Source organism: Naumovozyma castellii, chromosome 8 (assembly GCF_000237345.1).
Source record: "Naumovozyma castellii chromosome 8, complete genome".
Taxonomy (NCBI): Eukaryota; Fungi; Ascomycota; class Saccharomycetes; order Saccharomycetales; family Saccharomycetaceae; genus Naumovozyma; species Naumovozyma castellii.
This window is the reverse complement of record NC_016498.1, coordinates 1-20,879: the sequence shown is the minus strand read 5'-3', so window position 1 is coordinate 20,879 and position 20,879 is coordinate 1. Positions and strand designations below refer to the sequence as shown.

At 38.1% G+C, this 20,879-nt stretch overlaps 5 protein-coding genes across 5 annotated transcripts; all 5 read left to right on the top strand.

Moving 5' to 3' along the window:
• Positions 1–1,174: 1,174 nt before the first annotated feature.
• NCAS0H00140 (uncharacterized protein) lies at positions 1,175–1,720 on the top strand (the record flags this gene model as incomplete). Its single annotated transcript, XM_003677627.1, has 1 exon — positions 1,175–1,720. One exon carries the CDS (start codon positions 1,175–1,177, stop codon positions 1,718–1,720), a length of 546 nt encoding a protein of 181 aa, XP_003677675.1.
• A 2,075-nt stretch (positions 1,721–3,795) lies between these two features.
• On the top strand, positions 3,796–4,845 carry NCAS0H00130 (uncharacterized protein; the record flags this gene model as incomplete). The annotated part of the gene is made up of 1 exon (XM_003677626.1): positions 3,796–4,845. The coding sequence occupies one exon, from the start codon at positions 3,796–3,798 to the stop codon at positions 4,843–4,845; it is 1,050 nt and encodes a 349-aa protein (XP_003677674.1).
• A 7,021-nt stretch (positions 4,846–11,866) lies between these two features.
• Positions 11,867–13,012, top strand: NCAS0H00120 (uncharacterized protein; the record flags this gene model as incomplete). Its single annotated transcript, XM_003677625.1, has 1 exon — positions 11,867–13,012. The coding sequence occupies one exon, from the start codon at positions 11,867–11,869 to the stop codon at positions 13,010–13,012; it is 1,146 nt and encodes a 381-aa protein (XP_003677673.1).
• A 1,253-nt stretch (positions 13,013–14,265) lies between these two features.
• Positions 14,266–15,318, top strand: NCAS0H00110 (uncharacterized protein; the record flags this gene model as incomplete). Its single annotated transcript, XM_003677624.1, has 1 exon — positions 14,266–15,318. The coding sequence occupies one exon, from the start codon at positions 14,266–14,268 to the stop codon at positions 15,316–15,318; it is 1,053 nt and encodes a 350-aa protein (XP_003677672.1).
• Positions 15,319–17,728: 2,410 nt separating this feature from the next.
• Positions 17,729–20,641, top strand: NCAS0H00100 (uncharacterized protein; the record flags this gene model as incomplete). The annotated part of the gene is made up of 1 exon (XM_003677623.1): positions 17,729–20,641. One exon carries the CDS (start codon positions 17,729–17,731, stop codon positions 20,639–20,641), a length of 2,913 nt encoding a protein of 970 aa, XP_003677671.1.
• Positions 20,642–20,879: the final 238 nt, after the last annotated feature.

The window sequence follows — 20,879 nt, the reverse complement described above, 5'->3', positions numbered from 1 at the left end:
AATGGAATAACCTCACTGATTTGTGAATAATTAAACTCTTCTTGAGGTTTTAATATAAGGCATGGTCAGTCACACAACATGCTTCTCCACAAGGAAGAATATTTGAGTTCCACACTAATGAAAGAACATCATAATTGAGCACGTTCAATAAACTTGAATACATTGCTTCTTTTATAACTTTTGGATAGTGGCATCTAAAGTCACTTGATATAAATTCTTCTTGGCTGAGGTGATATAATGTTGTATTTCTAAACAACTTCCAGCTTCGAGATAAGTAATCATCAACGCATACTGCCAAGTTCTGCAATCAACTACTGACGTCTATAAGTGTAGCTGAAGATATACTGATGGTAAATAAGTTTTAATATCTGAGACTCTATCGAAGGCACATCCAGTAAAAAGAGTTGGTGGCGGGATCCATTCCAAACTTTCACACTTTAGAAAGCACGCACGCGTATCATGGTATTCCAATATTGGTCTTGTTGCCTGGTATGAACTTTCGTTGATGTCCATTGCTATTAGCGATTTGATTCTAGGTAGACCTCCAAACTTATTCAGCACTAATAACAAATCATTATGTTCTAGAGATGTGATCAAAGATAAAATGGGTGCGTCACACGAATAAGGACCGCGTATAAGTATTATCTCTTTCACTTTAAAATTCAACTGTTTAGGATATTCATTTCCAAAATTTCTTCAAAAGTTCTGGTCAAAAGAGGATATCTTTCCAACTTCTCATGAAATGCACGTAATATTGGGTGTTTAACTATAATGACATCATAGTAATCTTCAAATTTCCACGTTTGTTGGAACAATCTCATAGAGCACATTTATGAGCTTGGTTATTCTCTGAACATATACAATTTTTTTCACACTGTTTTGATGCATATCTTTTCACATTAAATTTTGAGTTGAGACCTCAACTTGGGAGTAGCTTTTGAGGAGCCATCTGAAGATAGAAACATTCAAACAACAATATTATAGACTAGACAGAGGAATGATGGAACAGATTATATTCTGATATACTAATGTTTCTGATCTGAAAATTCGATGAGCTTAAAAAAGAAATTAGCAGTACAAAACGCCTTTTTCTTCCCTTTAATGTTAGATGCGCCGACAATCTTGTTCAAAATACAGATGATCAACTAATGTTCCTTCACCATCAACTACAAAAATGGCAAGACTACTAAAATCTAAGAGAAGTAATAATCTAATGGACCCTTTTCAATTTCAAGAAAAATACCAACAGGTGGACGAACAGCAGCAGAATGAAGAGGAAGAACAACGTGGGATTCTTGATAATCCATTGTCAAAGACCAAAAAAGTAGCCAAAGATGGTAGTGTTATCATGCCACCAGCAGACCGAACTTTTACTGATTTTGAACAAACTAGTAGTGAACTAACTAATGTGAATGACAGCAAAGAAGATATTTGGGCTCAAAAGAGATGGGTAGATATGTTCTGTTTAACCACCATTCTCATTGTGAAGACGCTCGTCGTTCTACAAATATTTTTCCGCTTACATGGTATGAGTTCTTTCGACTTCTACATGACGAATATTTGTGCACTTATACAGTTGATGCTGGGGCTTGCTAGTGCCTTCACTCTTTGGAAAGAATATGAAAGACCTTTTGTTCATAACATTTTTGTATGCTTTTATGCTAGCTGCGGACTTGATATACTATTTTTTTATATATTCAAATGGAGAAAGTTGACATAGGACCTGCGGTAAGGATATCGAAAGATTTTGGGGAGCCATGAACTGTTGACAATGATAAAAACATATAATATGAATCAAGGTTTTTGTTTGAGCATTATCAATTGTTTTTTACCAAAGATTGATAAGAGAATAAAATTTAAAATCAATAACACTTTAAGTTGTCAAATCGAGTAATAGTATAACACACATGAAGTATTCTAACCCCCAACTATTGGGACAAAATGTCACGGCCCAAGTTTAGTTTACATATTTTTTGGGAATGCCAAAACCATCCAATTATGGTCTTTATCTCAACTATGAGGTCAGCCTAAAATGACACTAATACGATATCATTAAATACAGGCAAGTAATGTGCTCGGATTTGTACTGATGCCTTTGCTTAATAAATGCAATCCTCTTTGCATTGTAGCTTGTGAATTTCTAAAAGTAAAACTCACTTTATTAGACATGTCTAGGGAGCTATAATAGTATGTGCTAAAGTATTTAGGATTGGAAAATATAAAGTTCGGTGTCTTAAAGTTTATGCAATCATATTGTCTAATATTATTTTAATGTCTTATGTACACTCTTAGCATAAAAAAATCACAAAATCTTTAAATACAAGATCAAAAGATTATTGAAGATGTCAAGATCCAAGGTAGCTTCATCAGATATCCATAATACGGTTCCTATAATTTTGCAAGTATGATTCTTGTGCAAATTATTGAAGCTATTGCAGTTGAACAATGTTGTCAAAAATGTAGCTGGCAGTACAAAATTAAGTTCGGTTTGATCTTGAGAGCCTTAGGTTAATCCTCGAGTGAACTCAGATAATATTATAGTCAAAGTCAGGAGTTTCAAGCTGGACAATGATAAATCCGCTTATTTTAATTACACTTAACTAAAATGTCTGATATCCAGTGAATATTAACGAATATTTTAGGGAGTATACTTCTAAAAAGAACACCGTAATCGGAATGCACAATGATTTCCAAGAAAACAACCAAATGCAAAATGATTTTGAAGAAAACAACACTGAATTTAAAAGAAGAACTGCTATTTGTTTAGCAACCATAGATTTTACTGAGTGGAACAAACAAAGGCAAAAAGAAAAGAAATATCATTATGAGCTGCATTAAGGTGGAACCCTCAACATTGGGTTATCGATAATTTTCTTGCTCGAGAAGTCAATGGAATCAAGCATGTTAAAAACTTCTGCATTTCAGGTAATGTTATGGACCAATACACTAGACATAAGGTTTCTTTACTAAATGTAATCAATACCAGAGATCTTAGAGATAAATATCCACACACAAACCTTATCCTATGTCGGTCAGAATTACTTTTTAAGCATGTTCAAACATTCACCTACGAGTTCTATAGTGAAAATAAAGGATATTTCAAAGTTAATAGCTTGACAAGAAAATGGAACAGGAATAATGCCGTACCATTCACAGTCATTCGTTTATATTTGAATAGGGGCCCTACAAAATATTTATATATCCAAAAGAATTCTCTATATGAACATTTTGCTGCTCGAACTTTCAACAGAATAGTTAATTCACATAATAGTTCATTTTTCGTTAAAACTCTTTGTTTGAATGCACTAAAATTGAAAGCATCTGATATAAAAATACTTTTGGAATATGAATTCGTTAAACCAATATACCAAATTATCTATTGATATTTTCAGCAATGTTTAGAATGATGTAAGGGAAAACTATAAGGAAAGACCACTTGTGGCTTCTTCCATCTCATCAAAGATAAAAGAAGCTTTCCCCAAAGAATATAGATCTTCCACAATTACCAGTTATGCCCAAAATGGTGCATTTAATTTGTATCTTATTGATAATTTTAAGAGGTTTAGTTTTGGAACACCAAAAGTCTGGGAAAAACTTCCAATACCTTTATTCAACGAAGAATCCATAACAGATGAAAGAATCGAAAAATACAGTGATTTCATTTGTTGTTTATACGATTCAGGCGATAAAACGTTAGCATTCCTTAACATCTTATTTCGAGTATCGGCTTTCAACTGGAGATATTCCACAGAAACGAAGTTTGAAGTAAGATCGCTGACAAATTTCAGAACTACAATGGATCACTTTAAGGCATTTTCCATTTATATTTGTCTTCATAGGCACGTTTACCCTACTGAACAATACTCTGGCACTGACAGATACTTCATCACAGAGAGTAGCAATGTATGGAACTGGATCAGAAACACCTATTCCCTCTTGATGACTGGATGCAATACTACAAAAATCATATCCAAACCTTATGCTCCAGACGCATACCCTATCGGTGGTTTGAAATTTTCAAGGCAGTATATTCAAGCATTCTATGAAGATGTGGTTAACAGATATGATTCCAATTTAACTGCTATCAAAAAAATGTATATGAATGTGCTGGGCCCGGCAGAAATGGGGAGAAAGTTATTACATACACAGGGAATATGTTTGGAAGAAGATAGAGCTAATCATAAAGACTCCTTAGTTAACTTGTTCCCTCAAGAACTAATCTCATCTTTCCTTCCCTATCCATCTGAAGAAAAGAAAGGAAAAGAAAAAGCAAAGGAGATTAAAGAAGAAATTAGACACGCTGTTGATGATATGGGTATTTGTCTAATGTGGATGATTTATTTTGCAACGGGTGGTCCTTACCGATTCCCAGATTTACAAATTTTAAAATACGCCGGTAATGACAGAAACATTTTCTTTGATTCAACTGAACGCTGTATTGAAATAGACACAACATACTCAAAGTCAAGAGTGTCTAAACGTTTGTGTAAAGTTTTGGATCAACATACGACATTTCATTTTGTTCGTCATATCTTAGTTTGTCGATCGATTCTTAACAATATATTGGGTGACTTTTATGCAAGGAATGACGGAAATTTATTTGGCAGCCCAGGGAAAATACCATTAGCAGTACTTGATATTGAAAACTTTCAAGCCACCGAAGATGATACTCTTGTGAATAATGACAATAATGATGATGACGATCCAAAGCAACTACTTAATGACGAAGAAGAAGATAAATATGAAGATGAGGAAACCATCACTCGATTTATTCATGTTTTCAATAAAGAAAATAATCTTAGTGATTTGGATTATTCCCGTCTTGCATTCTACATCGTTTCTTAATATTAAGAAACGAATAAATTAATCGGTTTTGAGAATTTCAAGAAAGTTATTGAAAACTATCCATTATCTTGGGAGGGAAAATAATTGATCTATAGAGATATGAGGCACGGTATGATTGGATTGTTAAGAGAGTATGTGATTATAACGAATAGTTTGAATTATTGAAAGAATAATATGCAAGCCATGATGTAATGACTGGCTATTCAGATTATGCTGTAAACCCATATAAAGCCAAGTATGCGCCAACCAGAGGTATTGAGTAGGTTATGGTAACATTGGCTAGGACTTAAAACACACCATGAACTGAAGACATTTTAACCATTGAATGAAAACACCTTATGATCCTTTTAATATCGGGAGCATTTGTTTGCTTCCCTCAAGGGACAGAACTGCACCAAATTTTGAAAGTAGAGATGGTCGGTAATAATACAAATCCAGCAATATATTATTGAGAGAGACAGTGATGGGTTCAGCTGAATAGCAGTATTTTGATTTTACAAAGATTTTCTCATTAAAGATTAGATAATTCAAAAAATACATGTATGCTAAGCACAAGAACCATTAAATTATATAACAATGCACCAAATCACAGAGGAATTGGTCTGCTATAATAATCTCAACGGTAATATCTGATTCTGTTGAATACTTTCGTCAATTAATATTTACTAAGTTAGAAAGAGACCAAACAACTCTCCGTTTTGAAAAAGTTTATGAATTCAGACAACTATTGTACTTTATTTGAAGCTTTATTTGGTTATTTAAAAGTTGCAGTAAGTAGATATTTGGATAGAGATACAGTTTATGAACCTCCCGATCTAAAGTATATTGTGCAGAGTATACCAATCAAAGCCACATTGAGAGTAGTTAGACCTACTTTTCTTTTCGGTGTATATTTCTGGAATATGACGGCAAATGCACATACTAAACCACAAAAAACCAATAATAATCCAACTACAAAAGCACCAATATCTTTAGGAGCCACGTTTTTATCACCTTTAAATGACGCTTTGAAATTAATAGAAATAAATACTAGTAAGACCGCAAAACAAAAAATAAATATTGTGTTAAGTGGATTAAACACTTGAATATTAAGAGCCTGGGCTAACAATACTTTGATTTTCAAAATGCAAATAAACATATTAATCTATAAGTATTTTGAGTTAAAACCCCAATAGCACTCTCTCTTTGAATTGGGTCTTGTATTGATGTGTGATCATCTTCCCCCAAAGAATTTTGGTTTGGGGTCCTGCACCTTTGCATACCTTGGCCAATTGGTATTTCTTCATCCATTTTTATTCAAATTCTCCTTCCCAGTAGAGTGGTAGTGTTATGTTTTAAAGTGTTCATAAAGTAAAAGAGTCTGTGAATACTGGTGAAGGTTTGTTTTCAGTAGTACTCAACTTCTTATCTTTCCCATATTAGAACATCATTTCCAATGTTAATTTGTGTCATTATTCTCGTAAAGAAAAATTATAATTCCAAGATTTTAAGGGAGCCCAGGGTAACATAAATTATCATTGGTGACACATTTTGATGACCTTTAAGAAAATATAATTAAGGTTCCCTTTTTTTGGACTTATAATGCCTGCTTGTTTATCACTGCTAGTAAAAAAAATAAAAGGCAATAAAAAAAAGAACCACTGACCACATGTTGAGTAGTCTAGAGTCGATAATTATGGACTGCGAAAAACAAAATGATCAAGTTAATATTGAAAATGAACCAGAAACCAAAGATATTGGCACCTCCCTGAAAATATTAGCTTGTTTCCTCTACCTTGTTGTCTTTTTGAGCATTTCACTTATAATACCACTCTCTACGCCTCCCTATGGAGGTTTAGTATATCTAATTGTTAATAATATTTTTGGTTTTATTTGGTACTGTGTGATGTGTCACGAAATTTTTAACAGATATATGCATCCCACGGTGTGGATTTTGTGTCTTATATTTGGACCACTCGTCATGATTAGAATATGGCTTGGCTCTCTAGCTTAACAACAATTATACCACTGGGCTCGCGTTTATAAAAATGGCACTGTTGAATATGTTTTCGAACTGGTTTATCTACATGCAAGTTTCTGTTTTGTGGAAGGTTATTCATTATCAAAAAATAAATGAGCACGTTATTGGTACGAGCCTTCCTAGCCTTTAGTTTTTAACTGTATTAGTTTCACATACAACCTAATTTTGTTGTAACATTTTCTATGTAACGCGATGAGCTGAATCAACTTTTGATATTGTATTTTTCAATTAGCAAGCTAACTTCATCTTTATCTATAGAGATTGGCGCACCTCAACGGCGTTTACCAAAACACGAACGAACATTGCCTAGCCATGGGTTAAGAATATGTACTCTCTGGTCGTAAAAGGAGAACCTTACAGCTAATATCGAAGCCGAGGGTCCAGATGTTTATAATGTCCGTGGCTTTAAGTTCTCGAGGAGTTACATTCAAAACTTTTATGAGAACATGAATGAATGATATGATCCCCACTTACTTACCCTAAAGAAATGTTATATGAAGCTCTTGGTTAGCGTTGAAAACGCCTCATGAAAGTAAGATGTACAAAATCGGGGCCCTTAAGCACAACGGTATTACTCCTAATTAAACAAAAGATTTGTAATACTGATGGAAGTGTCCAACTTATACATGCCGTTAAAGTGCCACTTTTTACGACCGAAGAAAGGCCTTTTTTTGGTATATATACGTCCGAGTCGTACAAGGGTTTACTTCATTCAAGTTCTAACTGGATTTGATACAGCAACCCTCTATAACATTCCATTGGTCGCACTATCAGAAGTAGCTCGAAACTCTAAATGAGTTTCTTCCAGTAGATCATAATATAGGTAAGACTGTTTTTGTCAGGACATTTCAAGACTTCCAAAAACTAACATATCTTGAAATGATCAATAATTGGGACTTTTTGATACCAACTTTTGAGCTAGGATATCTCATTATTAATAGAATTGAGGTTTTGAATATTACACAATTCCAACATCATAATATTGTATATCTGCAAAACCTCTCGCGAGGGGTCAGATTAAAAACCATCTAGCAGGGGTAATTCTTATTATATCTACCCATTCAATGTCGCGTAATAATAATCGATTTGCTGGGATTATTTGAAGATGGTATAGTCCACAAGGTTTTACAATTTTGGGTGTGTTCCATGTGGAGAGATCTTCTGTATTTTACGTACGGCTAGTTTTGACGAAACTCAAGAAGAGTATAGTTATGGTGCAAATGAAGAAGGGTGTATACGCATCCATTTACATAATTTTGGTGTAAATAATATTTCCAGTGTTCCTCCATATTTGGCAACAAATCTAAATATATCGTTACAACATAGCTAAGAAATCCTGTGAAAAAGAGGCAGTAGGAAAAGAACTTAGTTTCTTTATTGAAAAGGACATTATAGTCTATGATTTCTTAGATGGTACTTTTCTTCTTTGGTGAGGCGTAGGGTTCCTTCTACAAAAGACAGATAGGAAAAGGATTGTTATGTTTTATTAGCCCTATTAACTATAAAATTGGATAATATATAAGCAATAAGTTAAATTCAATAAACGCTATTAAGGCTAAAGACCTGAGAGACAAAAAACCCAATACAGACCAAACCCTTTCATAAAAGTCAGAATGGATTTTTAAACATGTTGCTACAATCTCCCAGATGTAAGATCAGTGCAACCGTTAGTTATAAATAAATATTTGTAACTAATATGCAGTTTCGTATAACATAATTTATTTTATAAAAGAAATTGGTACTTGGAGGATGTGCTCATAAATTTTAGTTATATTTTGGTTTTCATTCCTTGAAATCTGAGGTTAGTTCTTTGCTAGGTCATGGGTGAAATAATTACAGAAGCTAGGTTGTTTAATTCAGTGAGTATTGCAGGATTTTATTTCAGTTATACGCGAGTAGTGCGTGTCATTATTGCTTATACTGTTTGAATATTTGAAATAGGTTGACGTAGTACCTGTTTAAAAAAATCTATTTTTCTAGTTTCTATAAGATAGGGCTAATGTGAGTGTATAGAAGCAAATATCAAAAATATTTTATAGGTAATGATCTTAATTCAATGTTAATGTTTCTTTTATTATGGTCTGGGCGAATTTCGGACAGGTTATGCTTCTTCTTTCTGGAATTCCTACCACTAGAGCCTCCGTTTTGCCCAATGGATCAACCGTGGCAACAGAATCGATTCCCAACACCTCGAGTGCCACCGTGGGTATCTTTGTAGTTGCCGGTTCCCGAGCTGAAAACGTTAAAAACAATGGGACTGCTCATTTCCTAGAGCATTTGGCCTTTAAGGGAACTCAAAGTAGATCACAAAAGGGTATCGGATTGGAAATTGAAAATATTGGGTCTCATTTAGATGCATATACCTCGAGAGAAAATGCTGCTTATTATGCTAAATCACTAAAGAAGATATCCCAAAGGCTGTGGATATATTAAGTGATATTCTAACCAAATCTGTTCTAGATCCTCGTGCCATCGAAAGAGAAAGAGATGTTATCATTAGAGAGAGTGAAGAGGTGGATAAGATGCATGATGAAGTAGTTTTCGACCATCTTCATGCAATTCCATATAAGGATCAACCACTGGGGAGAACGATCTTAGGTCCTATCAAGAATATAAAATCTATAACAAGAAATGACTTGAGAGATACATTACTCAAAACTATAAGGGTGATAGAATGGTTTTTGCAGGTGCAAGTATTCAGTTAATGCAACAAATTGGTCTTATGACCACCTACCAGTCATGATATAAAGGTATACAGAATTTCATGTGATGGCAAAATAACTATAGCAAATCTTTTCATTCCAACACACTGTGACAGTTTCATTATTTCTATAATAAAGCTTGGTTTTTTGAGTTGAATCGAAAGTATAATCTTTTCTTTCAGGGTTCTTGAGACTGAACTACTACAGTACTGGAAATTCTTAATCCAATTTTAAAATCTTAGAGCTATCAATTAAGATAGTGAGGTATTAAGAAAGTCATTACTTTCCTCATAATATTTGAATGTTGGTAAGCTCAATTCGTAGTAAATTAAATATCCAAATAGTGATACACTATGTCAGAATTGATCTTTCAATCGCTCAGAATCAAGAAAAAAAAGGAAATTATAAAAGAATGAGAAAGAAAAGTCAGTAAAAAATGCCTAAGAGTAGTTAGACAGAAATACGAGCTATAAAATCGTCCAACAAATCTCTAATTATTTTTAGAAAGATCGTTCAATATTACTTTGGAGAGTTCAAGTGAATATTTGTTGAAATTGCTATATTGCACTAGAGGCATTGAAAAATGAAACGAATTATAAATGTCATATAGAACTATATGGTATAAACCAAGTCGCTTCAGGCCCATAGTTTTATTATCTTTGAAAAAAGTAGTGGTCCACCGAAAACGCTACCTAAGGCGACAATTCCGAAAAAGAGCATAAAAACTCCGAGAATAAGCAAGCATGTTTTATTAGCATGCAGACTTGAAGCCATGGAGAATATACTATCAGCGAGGGCATGTGTTAACTGAATAACGGCCAACCAATGAAGGTTCACTTTGGGTCCCTTTTGCCAGAATTTGTTTTCTTCAAATAAATCTAGCAGTTTATTGTTGTTCCCTTCAGCCAGGTCGAAATATTGATCCCACGATTCCACAGTCAAAAATCCTTCTTTGCGCAACTCGTTGAGAAAGTATACAAACTCATAATTACTTTTGGCAAAAACAATGATTTCCCTTGAAATTTTTTTAAGATCAGGATTCTTCTCCTTGTGATAAATATTTTGTAGAAATGTTTCCCTTTGAGTTCTCCTGGTAATTATTACCTCGATTAACTGCGGAATAAAACCACCTATTGAACTAGTACCTTTCAAAGATCCACTGAAGTGACTTCTAAAATCAATACCAAATATATCAAAACAAAGGATAAAATATTTATTCCCAACGACAACAAACCCAATCACCTCGTCGTTCCGGCCATTTGTTTTAAACTTTAGTATGTATCGGCCAATACGTTGTAAGAAAAAAAACAGGTATGCCCTTTCCTCTTTGAAAAAGTTGATAACGGTAGTGGCATATCCTGCTGGTGGAATAAGTGTTTCGATCAGGTCAATTTGTTCTTGGGAAAATGTTCGAGATAAATAACCCCAACAAAACTTTGGTCAGAAAAGAAATCTTGAAGGTCTTCCATTTTAACGTTGGCGACGTCGTCAGTGTTGGCGTCTTGTGTTAAAACAGCTGACATTTCTCATTTTACAACGCGGAGATTTTGATTTGCAGGCCAATAATGGGCACCATATTTAAGTCTGACACAAGCTGGCAAGCAAATACAATACACTGATGTGAAGAGAGGTGTTGTACCTTAGTTACTGAAAAGCGTACTTGAGTAAAACCAACATCAGCTATTGGTTACAAATATTTCTCAAAACTTGATGCCATCTTCCGAAGAAGAATGTAAAATACGTAAAAACAATATGACATGCAAGAATTGCCCTTCCTAATGTACCTTGTTTCTTTTTCATCCTCTTCAACATCCTTATGTGGTCTATTCCTAAATGATACATTGCTTTACGAACTGTTTTACTTTTGACCAAACTGCTACTACCGTAAGTAACATTATAGGTTATTTCTACATTTCAATGGACCATGTAATCATTGAAACTCACATTGTTCTTTCGTACTCGCATCTTATCAATTTACCCGTTCCTTATCAGGCTTATACTTGCATTTTTTTATTACATGTGCTCAATCAAATATTTGGACTATCCATCTCCGAAACATAACCCCCTTTTGTTTTAACAGATATGTAATAGTTATATAGTCAATCAGTTGTGTTCATTCTAGTACGGTTAAAGGAAATTTCATTCTGATATGGTGTTATCCTGCTTGCTTTTTAGTTAAGCCCCATTCCTTTTTTTAAGGCGAAACTCATCAATTAAACTAAAGCTATCTGACAAATTAATACTGCATTTTAGGCTATTAAGATATATAAACAGCAAGTTTCTGAAGTATCGACAGGTAATGTCTAGCGCGTTTAGAGAACGGTACCCAATATTTTTTCCTGAAAGTTGGAAACTGAGTAACTCATTCTACAACATAAAATACTACACTGAGCAATGCAAAACAAAGTGCATCTGCTCTGAAGAGGAGCAAGCGCGTAGACGAAGTTTGTGTAGTTCATTCCACTTTAGCTGGAAGCTTGAGGATTATTATGATCTTTTTATCGTCAAGAATCGAGTGCTTTGCGAACTTTTTGAAGAATTATCATACCTATCTTCCAACAACGATAAAGAAGAAAACAGATCGCAGCAGCGTGATAAAATAAAAGAGGTTATTATGGTATGTGGCCCCTCTCTGGATGAAATAATCCGGTTCTCTTCGGTGGCATCTTTATCATTTTCCCAAATAGAAATTGTACTACGAAGATTTGGAGGTCCGGACCATATCAAAAAGATAATCTCGACAGAAATTAGAAAACGGAAACCAAAATATTCACCAATCTTATCGAAGTCAATGCTAAATCGGTTTCATGGGCCATTTTCTAGTGTTTATACTGGTCATTCAGGATTGAAACGAACGCCATTTCTTTTCACAAATTGTTCTGGTTATGAGGTTACAAGTCTGTACAATTATTTGGACGATCTATATATGAAATTGACATGGAACGATAAATCTGCAGATTTCCAAACCTTACGATATGCAATGAGAAAAACATATTTACAAGTTGAAAGTCATCTGAAAACCCAACGTTATATTGAGGCGGCAAAAAAAAATGTGTACAAAATAGTATCCAATATTTGTCTTTCTGAAAATATGGACAACAGAAATAGAATGAGATTGCAAGATGTATTTGCATATAACTCAATGGATTTTGTATGGGGTTCTGGGATAATTCCCTGTGGTGATATCTTCTACACAGGTTTAGAAGCTACCTGGAAGAATACCTCTGAACAAATTCATTACCCTAATTATGAGGAAGCTTACATATACAGCAAACTATTGGACTGTGATACTGATGTTCGAGAATACCCGCCAAGAGAGCCGTATATGCCTTTAAAGTCGAATAATGTGATTTCAGGTTTGCGGAAAAGAAAGGAACACTCTGTTCAAGAATATATTGTACCAAACGTACATAACTGGACCAATGATGATCAAATTAGCACCTAATTCATAGGAAAGACATTTACATCTACATCTCTTAATATTTTTTAAAAGTTGGCGAAATGATCTAGGTTTTGTAAAGACTATATAAACATCGATACCATGCATATTCGCAACAACTTATTTTTATCGTTTGTAAATAATCTTGAGTTGATAAAATTTTGTATCTGTTTACACAACATCATAAATATTCATTGCATGAAAATATACGAGCTGTAACTGGAAGTTCTAACTTCTAACACTGACTGTTGCACAAAAAGGTCTCTCTCAAATGGTTTTTTATCGATGTTTTAGAACGAGTGTCGAAGGTCAGCTGATGAAGAGGTCTTTTGTTATCTACTAATAAACATTTGAGTATTTTAGGCTCATGAGTAATAGGTTAGTTAATCTAAATTCTGTTTAATAAAAGTGCTTGGCTCTATAAGATGATCATTTTATATAAAATGAGGGATGAATGAACGTCGAACATGATGTATGGATATATTAGGAGACATGACGGGAAGATCACTCATATTTGAAGTAATGTGAAAAATGTCATACGTTTGAATGTTGGTGAATATTAAGTTACTTTATCTAAATCAGATTTTATTTTAAATGCCTCTGAGTAAATGGTTGGGATATCTTCGATTATATTTTAGTGCTGCTATTCGTTTATCTTGACTTGCCAAGCGGTCGCAGTGTTATTTTGTTCCATCATTTTTTATGGGAAGGTACAATTTCTGTTCTGATTTTCAGATTGAATTTAATATGTTTACGTGGTGATTTTCAACTCCAGTAGCTTGAATAAAACGCTGATTTCTGCTTGACGACATTAACATTTAACATCAAAGAAAATATTTCCATCAATGCCGATGTAATTGATAAATTGTTATGTTAAAATTGAAATCGGGAAATAAGGAATAGCTGTTGAAAATAGAGTAGCAATAACCATGGAACAGATTTCCATTATCAGCAAGAACTGTCTTGGATTCTTGTCTCACATCCTATTCCACTCCATTGCTACCATCGCAAGAAGATGGAAGGGCTGCCCACATTAGATCCGCTGGTAACAGAATAATTAGGGAGATCTCAGGATTTTTTTCATCGTCATTCAACTTTCTATGGTAAAGATATCTCCTAATATGCTATAAGGATTCGAAGCTCCCTTTATTTTTAAAGGGAACCTTTGATATCAAAGGTGAAAAACATTATAAAACCCCGGAACCTGTATTAATTGAAAGGACTCATTGAAAAGACTTATACACTAGTGCAGTCAAGAAATGGGTAATACAACTTCAACACCGGATCCAGGGCCAGTCTTACCAAGAAGTAAAAGGGTTCTATGTAAGGATCAATGTAAATGTTCCTCAGAGGAGAAAAAAAGACAAAGAGAAAAATGCATGCAATTTAAAGAGTCATGGATGTTCACAAATCATTACAAATTATTTGCATCAACAAACCAAGTTCTTTGTGAAATATATGAAAAGATGTCCAAGTTTGGGCTCACTGAAATTGACTATCCTTTTAGAGAGAATTCAAAGGTTGAATTACCAAAGGATAAAGGTTATAAAATCAATTCTGTACTAATACTGTGCGGCCCTGAAGATGGATCTGACATAGACTTTATTACTGGATGGAACGTTGGAGACGCTACGCTAACTTCTATTTTAACAAAGTATGGTGGTATTGCCGCGGTCAGAAAGATCGCAATGGGGGAAATTGATGAACCGTTTTCCTCAATATATGAAAAAGACAGCAGGGACAGATCTTCCATTAGGGAATTCAACATAATAGATTACAACCAATCTCGTAATTTCCAAGAATCAATTCCATCCATGTATTTCGTGGGCTGCTCATATAGTGCCCCACTCATTTATTTGATTCAAGAGGTATCCTCACATCTAAAGAGGCAGGGACTGCAGGCTAACGCTTTCCAAATTGCGACTTATCTTAACACAAGATTTTGTAGATTTGATCTCTCCCTAATTCCAGTTCAAGAACAAATCAATGGAACGTTCATAGCACGAATGCGTAGTTTTGATTTAAATCGTTATATCTACCACGGGGAAGGGGTTTCTCGACATGAACTGGATCGAATTAGTGATATCTTTGAACTCAGTAGGAATGTTGGCTTAATTGAAGCCGAGGCAAAAGAATGGTTACCATGTGGGTGTTACATAAACCGTGGAAAGAATATAATGATTGAAACTGATGAATTAGCCAATGTTGCAACGTTAATAAAAACTATGCATACTGCAGTCACTAGAACTTCTCATCTTGATGGCGCTATAAAAACTACGGAAAACATGGGATTTTTAGAAGATGGTATTTAAATTCCTGTTTAGTTCTATCCAGAATCTGAGGTCACTTGTAGAGGACGCCATATTTGGTAGGTTAAAGGTCAAATAATGACATTTTAGCAAATGTGAAGTTCGATTATTCAAATTCTATCCATTTAAAGTGTCTGATATCGGAGGAATGCCCTTGAAATGCTCAACGAAAAATGCCCTTTTGAGATAGTAGAACCTAGTAATTCTTTAAAAGGAAAATTAGCAATCTAACCTTTTTGGCGCAAGTAAGGTTTTGAGTCGATAGCCTCAATGAAGTACCTATGGTTCCATTATTGCGGTTTGATGTAATTATTAGAGTTGCGGCCCATAAGTTTGTAATAAAAGGAAATTACCAGTCATTGAAAAAAATGTGCAAAGTTCTTCTTCCAGTTCTAGTAGTTGATGTCTCACCAATGTATTATCAGTGCTAGAAAGAATATCTTCTTGGCTGTTCATAGTTCCACTTTAGATGTGCCTGGTGTTTCCGTTTGGCGTTGTCATTAGATTATTTGATGTTAAAGCCGTATAAATTATGCCGGTGGCAAATATGATAGCAATTCTTGGATGTGTAGCTCCCCATCTATAGTATCTAAATATGAGTAAGTATTATTGTCTGGGAATACAGTCTTACGAGCTTGCCATTAAGATAGTATTACATGACGAATCTCATGGTTGCTCAATAATGTGATGTTGGAATTCCATCAATTCTTATAGTCATTGCAATTAGGTTGCTTCATTCTTCAGAGCTCCTCTACTGGATTAGGGATAGTCGGGTGTTCAGCTCCATCGTTATTTTTTGTTTGATGGTTGTTTGATTGGTCTCTCTTTAAGCCTTAGTGGGAGCAACGAAGGAATTGTAATTGAAATTTTCAAAGCTTACGTCTTCTTAAATTTTAGACTGCACGTGATCTTAAAGTTCAACAAGGCGTAAGACAGTGATGATTGGAGGTAACGTTGGTATTAAGTGTCAATTGGTGTTATCTTAGTGTGAAGGATCCGTTTTCAATATAATATTCTAAGATTTCCTTCAGCATTATAATGAAAATCTAACTATTGTCTTTTCCCTGTTTTGAATGTTTGAATTCATAGCTATAAGAGGTTTAAAAATAATGAATCATTCTTCCTTTTGAATAAATCTTAGAATATGAAGGATTGTTTAGATATTGATTTTGTATATCTAAGTTCTACAATTATCTTTAACATTTTCGTTATTTTTTTCTAATCCTGTTCAATTTTCTTAATATTTCATAAATAAACGTTCAAAATTATAAAAGTAACAAAAAGATATTTTCTTTTTTAGTAACGCGCATTCCATTTGTTGAAACATTCTGGTCAGTAATATAGAGTCGTTTCTTTATGTTGTACAGGAAAGAGAGGTTACTATTCACTACCTCCATCCATGTTTTAAATTTCAGATAACGTCAGCGTTGTCGATGGATTTGTCGTGTTAACTATTGAAAAGGAGGGTGCTTCTGTCCGCAAGGTCGTCAAGAAGTTCCACGCCAAGAGCAAGCTGTTCCTGCTGGAGGAGCGCACCAAGCTGGCCAACTACGCCCTGGTGGACCTCGACGAGTACCACACCGCCTTCCCCGGCTCCGACCTTGTCCCCGTCCCCAGCTCCCAGCTCTTCTCCGTCTGCACCACCTCCAAGAGGCTCTTCTACACCACCCCAGACGGCTTCCGCATCGTCAACAGCAAGACCCCAGACAGACACAGACGCTGCTCCCAGGAGTACCACCGTCATCCCCGTGGTCCTACAAGGACAAGCCCACCAAGTACCTCTATCTCAGGGACGAGACACCATTATGATAGCTCGAGCAAAAAAAGGATTGGACGCCCGGCCGAAAAACCACATCCCTGAGGTGCGCCTCGCTGATAGGTGAAAAACACTCGACTGACTTCGGCCGCCGTATGGGCACTCCCCCGCGAACTTTTCTGAGAAAACAGCAGGTGGTCGGGCGCCTCGGAGGGAGTGGGAAAAAACATCCACCACTCGGATTTTCAAGTCTGGAGGTCGGCCTGTGCGGCGGAGGTGACTTGGGCGACGGTAGGTAGACGGAAACCCAGCACCCACAGCCAGTGGTTAAGTAGCGCAGGGACGGTCGAAGTAAAGAAGGTAGTGTGTATATGTTTAGATAGCGTGTATAAGAGTGTACGTTTGTAGTTTAAGGTCAGTTGGAGTGCTAGTTGTCGAGATATGGTCGGTGTCACAGTGTATTTCTAGTCTTACACAGCTGTCACCTTGCACAGGAGCCTGGCTCACTCAGTTTTGAACATTCAAGCACGAAAAGCATATTACCTTCCTTTTTCATGCATGTCGTAACTGCACCAACGCGTCAGCTCGTGTTCTTTCCTCTTTGGGCCGTGGCCGCGTTCCCCTGTGGACGTGTTTGGCGTTGTTTTTTCTCTGGCGATGGCGTCCGCTTTTCTGGGACAAACGAAGAAAAACAGAATATATAACTGGGCCAAATTTCATTCCCTTAAACCACACTCTCTCCCCTTCCCATCCCACCAAACAACCATTCGCAAATCCACCACCACCATGTTTTACATTTCAGATAACGTCAGCGTTGTCGATGGATTTGTCGTGTTAACTATTGAAAAGGAGGGTGCTTCTGTCCGCAAGGTTGTCAAGAAGTTCCACCCCAAGAGCAAGCTGTTCCTGCTGGAGGAGCGCACCAAGCTGGCCAACTACGCCCTGGTGGACCTGGACGAGTACCACACCGCCTTCCCCGGCTCCGACCTTGTCCCCGTCCCCAGCTCCCAGCTCTTCTCCGTCTGCACCACCTCCAAGAGGCTCTTCTACACCACCCCAGACGGCTTCCGCATCGTCAACAGCAAGACCCCAGACAGACACAGACGCTGCTCCCAGGAGTACACCGTCATCCCCGTGGTCTACAAGGACAAGCCCACCAAGTACCTCTATCTCAGGGACGAGACCCACTCCACGCAGTACCTGCTCGCCGACGTCACGGTCGACAGGGACATTGTGCACTCCAAGGACTCGTCCTTCTTCGAACAGGAGATGAATGTGGGTGAGATCGTGTTCACCGAGAACGATCTGTCCGTCTTGGCCGGCTTCCAGCAGTACAAGGCCCAGTTTGCAGAGGACATCTACTCCTACTTCTCCACCATCTACTCCGAGGTCAGGTCCAGGTACCACCGCCGTCCCTACCTGTCCTCGTTCCACCGTCCAGGCTACGGGGAGACCTTCCCCAAGGACCTGCAGATCCCCACCATCCAGAAGTACAGCTCCATGGGGTCTGCCTTTCTGTTTCTGGCGGAGGTGTTCCCACAACTCTCCTTTGCCGAGGACTTTACCTGCGAACATGAACAGAGTCCGCCCAAGTCCATTGATGCCATCGCCTCGTGGTTCACTTTCAAGCTGCTACCGGGCTCTGACAACGAACTGTGGTACCTTTTGGTGCGCATCTGCTGCTACAACTGGCAGGACACCTCCGTGGCGTACCCAGCTCTCCACACCTTGAACTCCTTTCGCCAGCTGGTCGACTCTATCCGGGCCCTGGCCACCTACTCTGTTCTCTACCGGTTTCTCCATGCTGGGGCCATCCCCGGTGACTCTACTGCCGATGAGATCTTCTTCACCAAGAAGAGTGAGCCATGGACCTGGACCAACGTCATGTACCACAAGCTGACCGTGGCGTACCAGAACTACACCAAGTTCAACGTCAGGGTGTGCAAGCCAGACGCCGTGCTTATCTCCGGCAAGAAGTTCTCCCGATCCTACATCAGGGAGTTTTACGCCAACGTCAAGGAGCGTTTCGAGTCCAACCTCTCTGACCTGCGTCAGTATTTCGACAAGGTCTTGTCTGTGCAGGCTGTTGCCGATGCCACGCTGAACTCTCCCACTGCCATCGATGTTGCTGAGAATAGAATCAAAACCAAGAATTCGCTGTTGCTGTTGATCAACGAGACGGCTCTGGCCAATGTTGTTCCTGATTTCAAGCCCAATGTCACCATCGATTCACAGGAGGTCGCCAGGTTAGTCGCTGATATGGGAGTGTGTGTCATGTGGATGATCTACTTTTCTGCCACCGGGCCCTACAGGTTTCCTGATATGCTGATACTGAAGTATGCTGGTAACCAACGTAACCTGTTTGTGGACCCTGAGTCTCGCTGCCTGGACATCATTACTGAGTATTCCAAAAACAGAGAGGGCAATCCAATGTGCAAGACCCTGGACAAGGTCACCTCAGACCACCTTTTCTACTACATCATAGTTGCACGTAACATGCTGAAGCACGCCGTGGGGACCGAGTATGCTGATATGAAACGGGACCTGTTCAACGAGACCAACGGTGCTGCTGAGGAGTCGTTGCTCAACGGCTACCTGGCTAGGTCCATTGGTGACGGGATCAGTGCTGATGATATGGACCCGGTTAGGTACTCCAGAAACGTGGTTAATTCTTTTGTCTTTGTGGACTGCACCTCCCATTCGCTCATGCACTATGCCAGGTTCTCTGCGTTCCTCAAGCTCTACCCCATGTCTGTTAACTGGAGCATGCGTCTGCCATTCCGGGAGATGAGGCACGGTATGATCAAGCTGGTGCGTGAGTACGTCAAGGTGGAAGGGGAGGACGTGGGAGTGTCTGCTGCCAAGGAGACGCTGGCTGGTCATTCTGCTGCTACTGGGCTGGCCACCTACGGTATTGACCATGAGAAAGGTCTAGCTGCTGATGGCTCTCTTGAAGAAAAGTACGCCTCCCTGGTCAATGCTGCCTGGCACCACTGGCTGGGTCTTGGTTACGGCTCTCCTGCCGAAGATGGTGAGTCTGATATTGCTAAGAATTCCTGTGAGAAACGGTACTTCCATCCCAGTGGCTCCATCAAGGACCTGGCCATGGCCGGTGTCAAGCTCTATGGTAGTAAGTTCGAGTTCAGGGAAGGCCAGTTTGACGTTGCGGTTGAGATATACCTCTCTGGTTCTCAGGTCATCCCCATCCAGGCCCTCCCAGGCTACGGGAAGACGGCTCTGTTCCAGCTTCCTCTGATGGCTGTCTCGCTGTGTGATCAGCCTGTCGTCTCTTTTGTCTTTGTTCCATATGTTTGTCTGGTATCCAATATGAAATTACGGTTCTCTTCCTCTGGTTTAAGTTGTGGTTTTGTCAAGGATTTGTTTGCTGGTGGTCCCACTGTTGCAGAAAGCCATCTTTTTTGTGACGTTTACGTTGGTACTTTTAACGATCTAGGCTCTGCCAACTTTATCAATCTGGTCAATAACACCATTATGATAGCTCGAGCAAAAAAAGGATTGGACGCCCGGCCGAAAAACCACATCCCTGAGGTGCGCCTCGCTGATAGGTGAAAAACACTCGACTGACTTCGGCCGCCGTATGGGCACTCCCCCGCGAACTTTTCTGAGAAAACAGCAGGTGGTCGGGCGCCTCGGAGGGAGTGGGAAAAAAACATCCACCACTCGGATTTTCAAGTCTGGAGGTCGGCCTGTGCGGCGGAGGTGACTTGGGCGACGGTAGGTAGACGGAAACCCAGCACCCACAGCCAGTGGGTAAGTAGCGCAGGGACAGCCAAAGTAAGATGTTAGT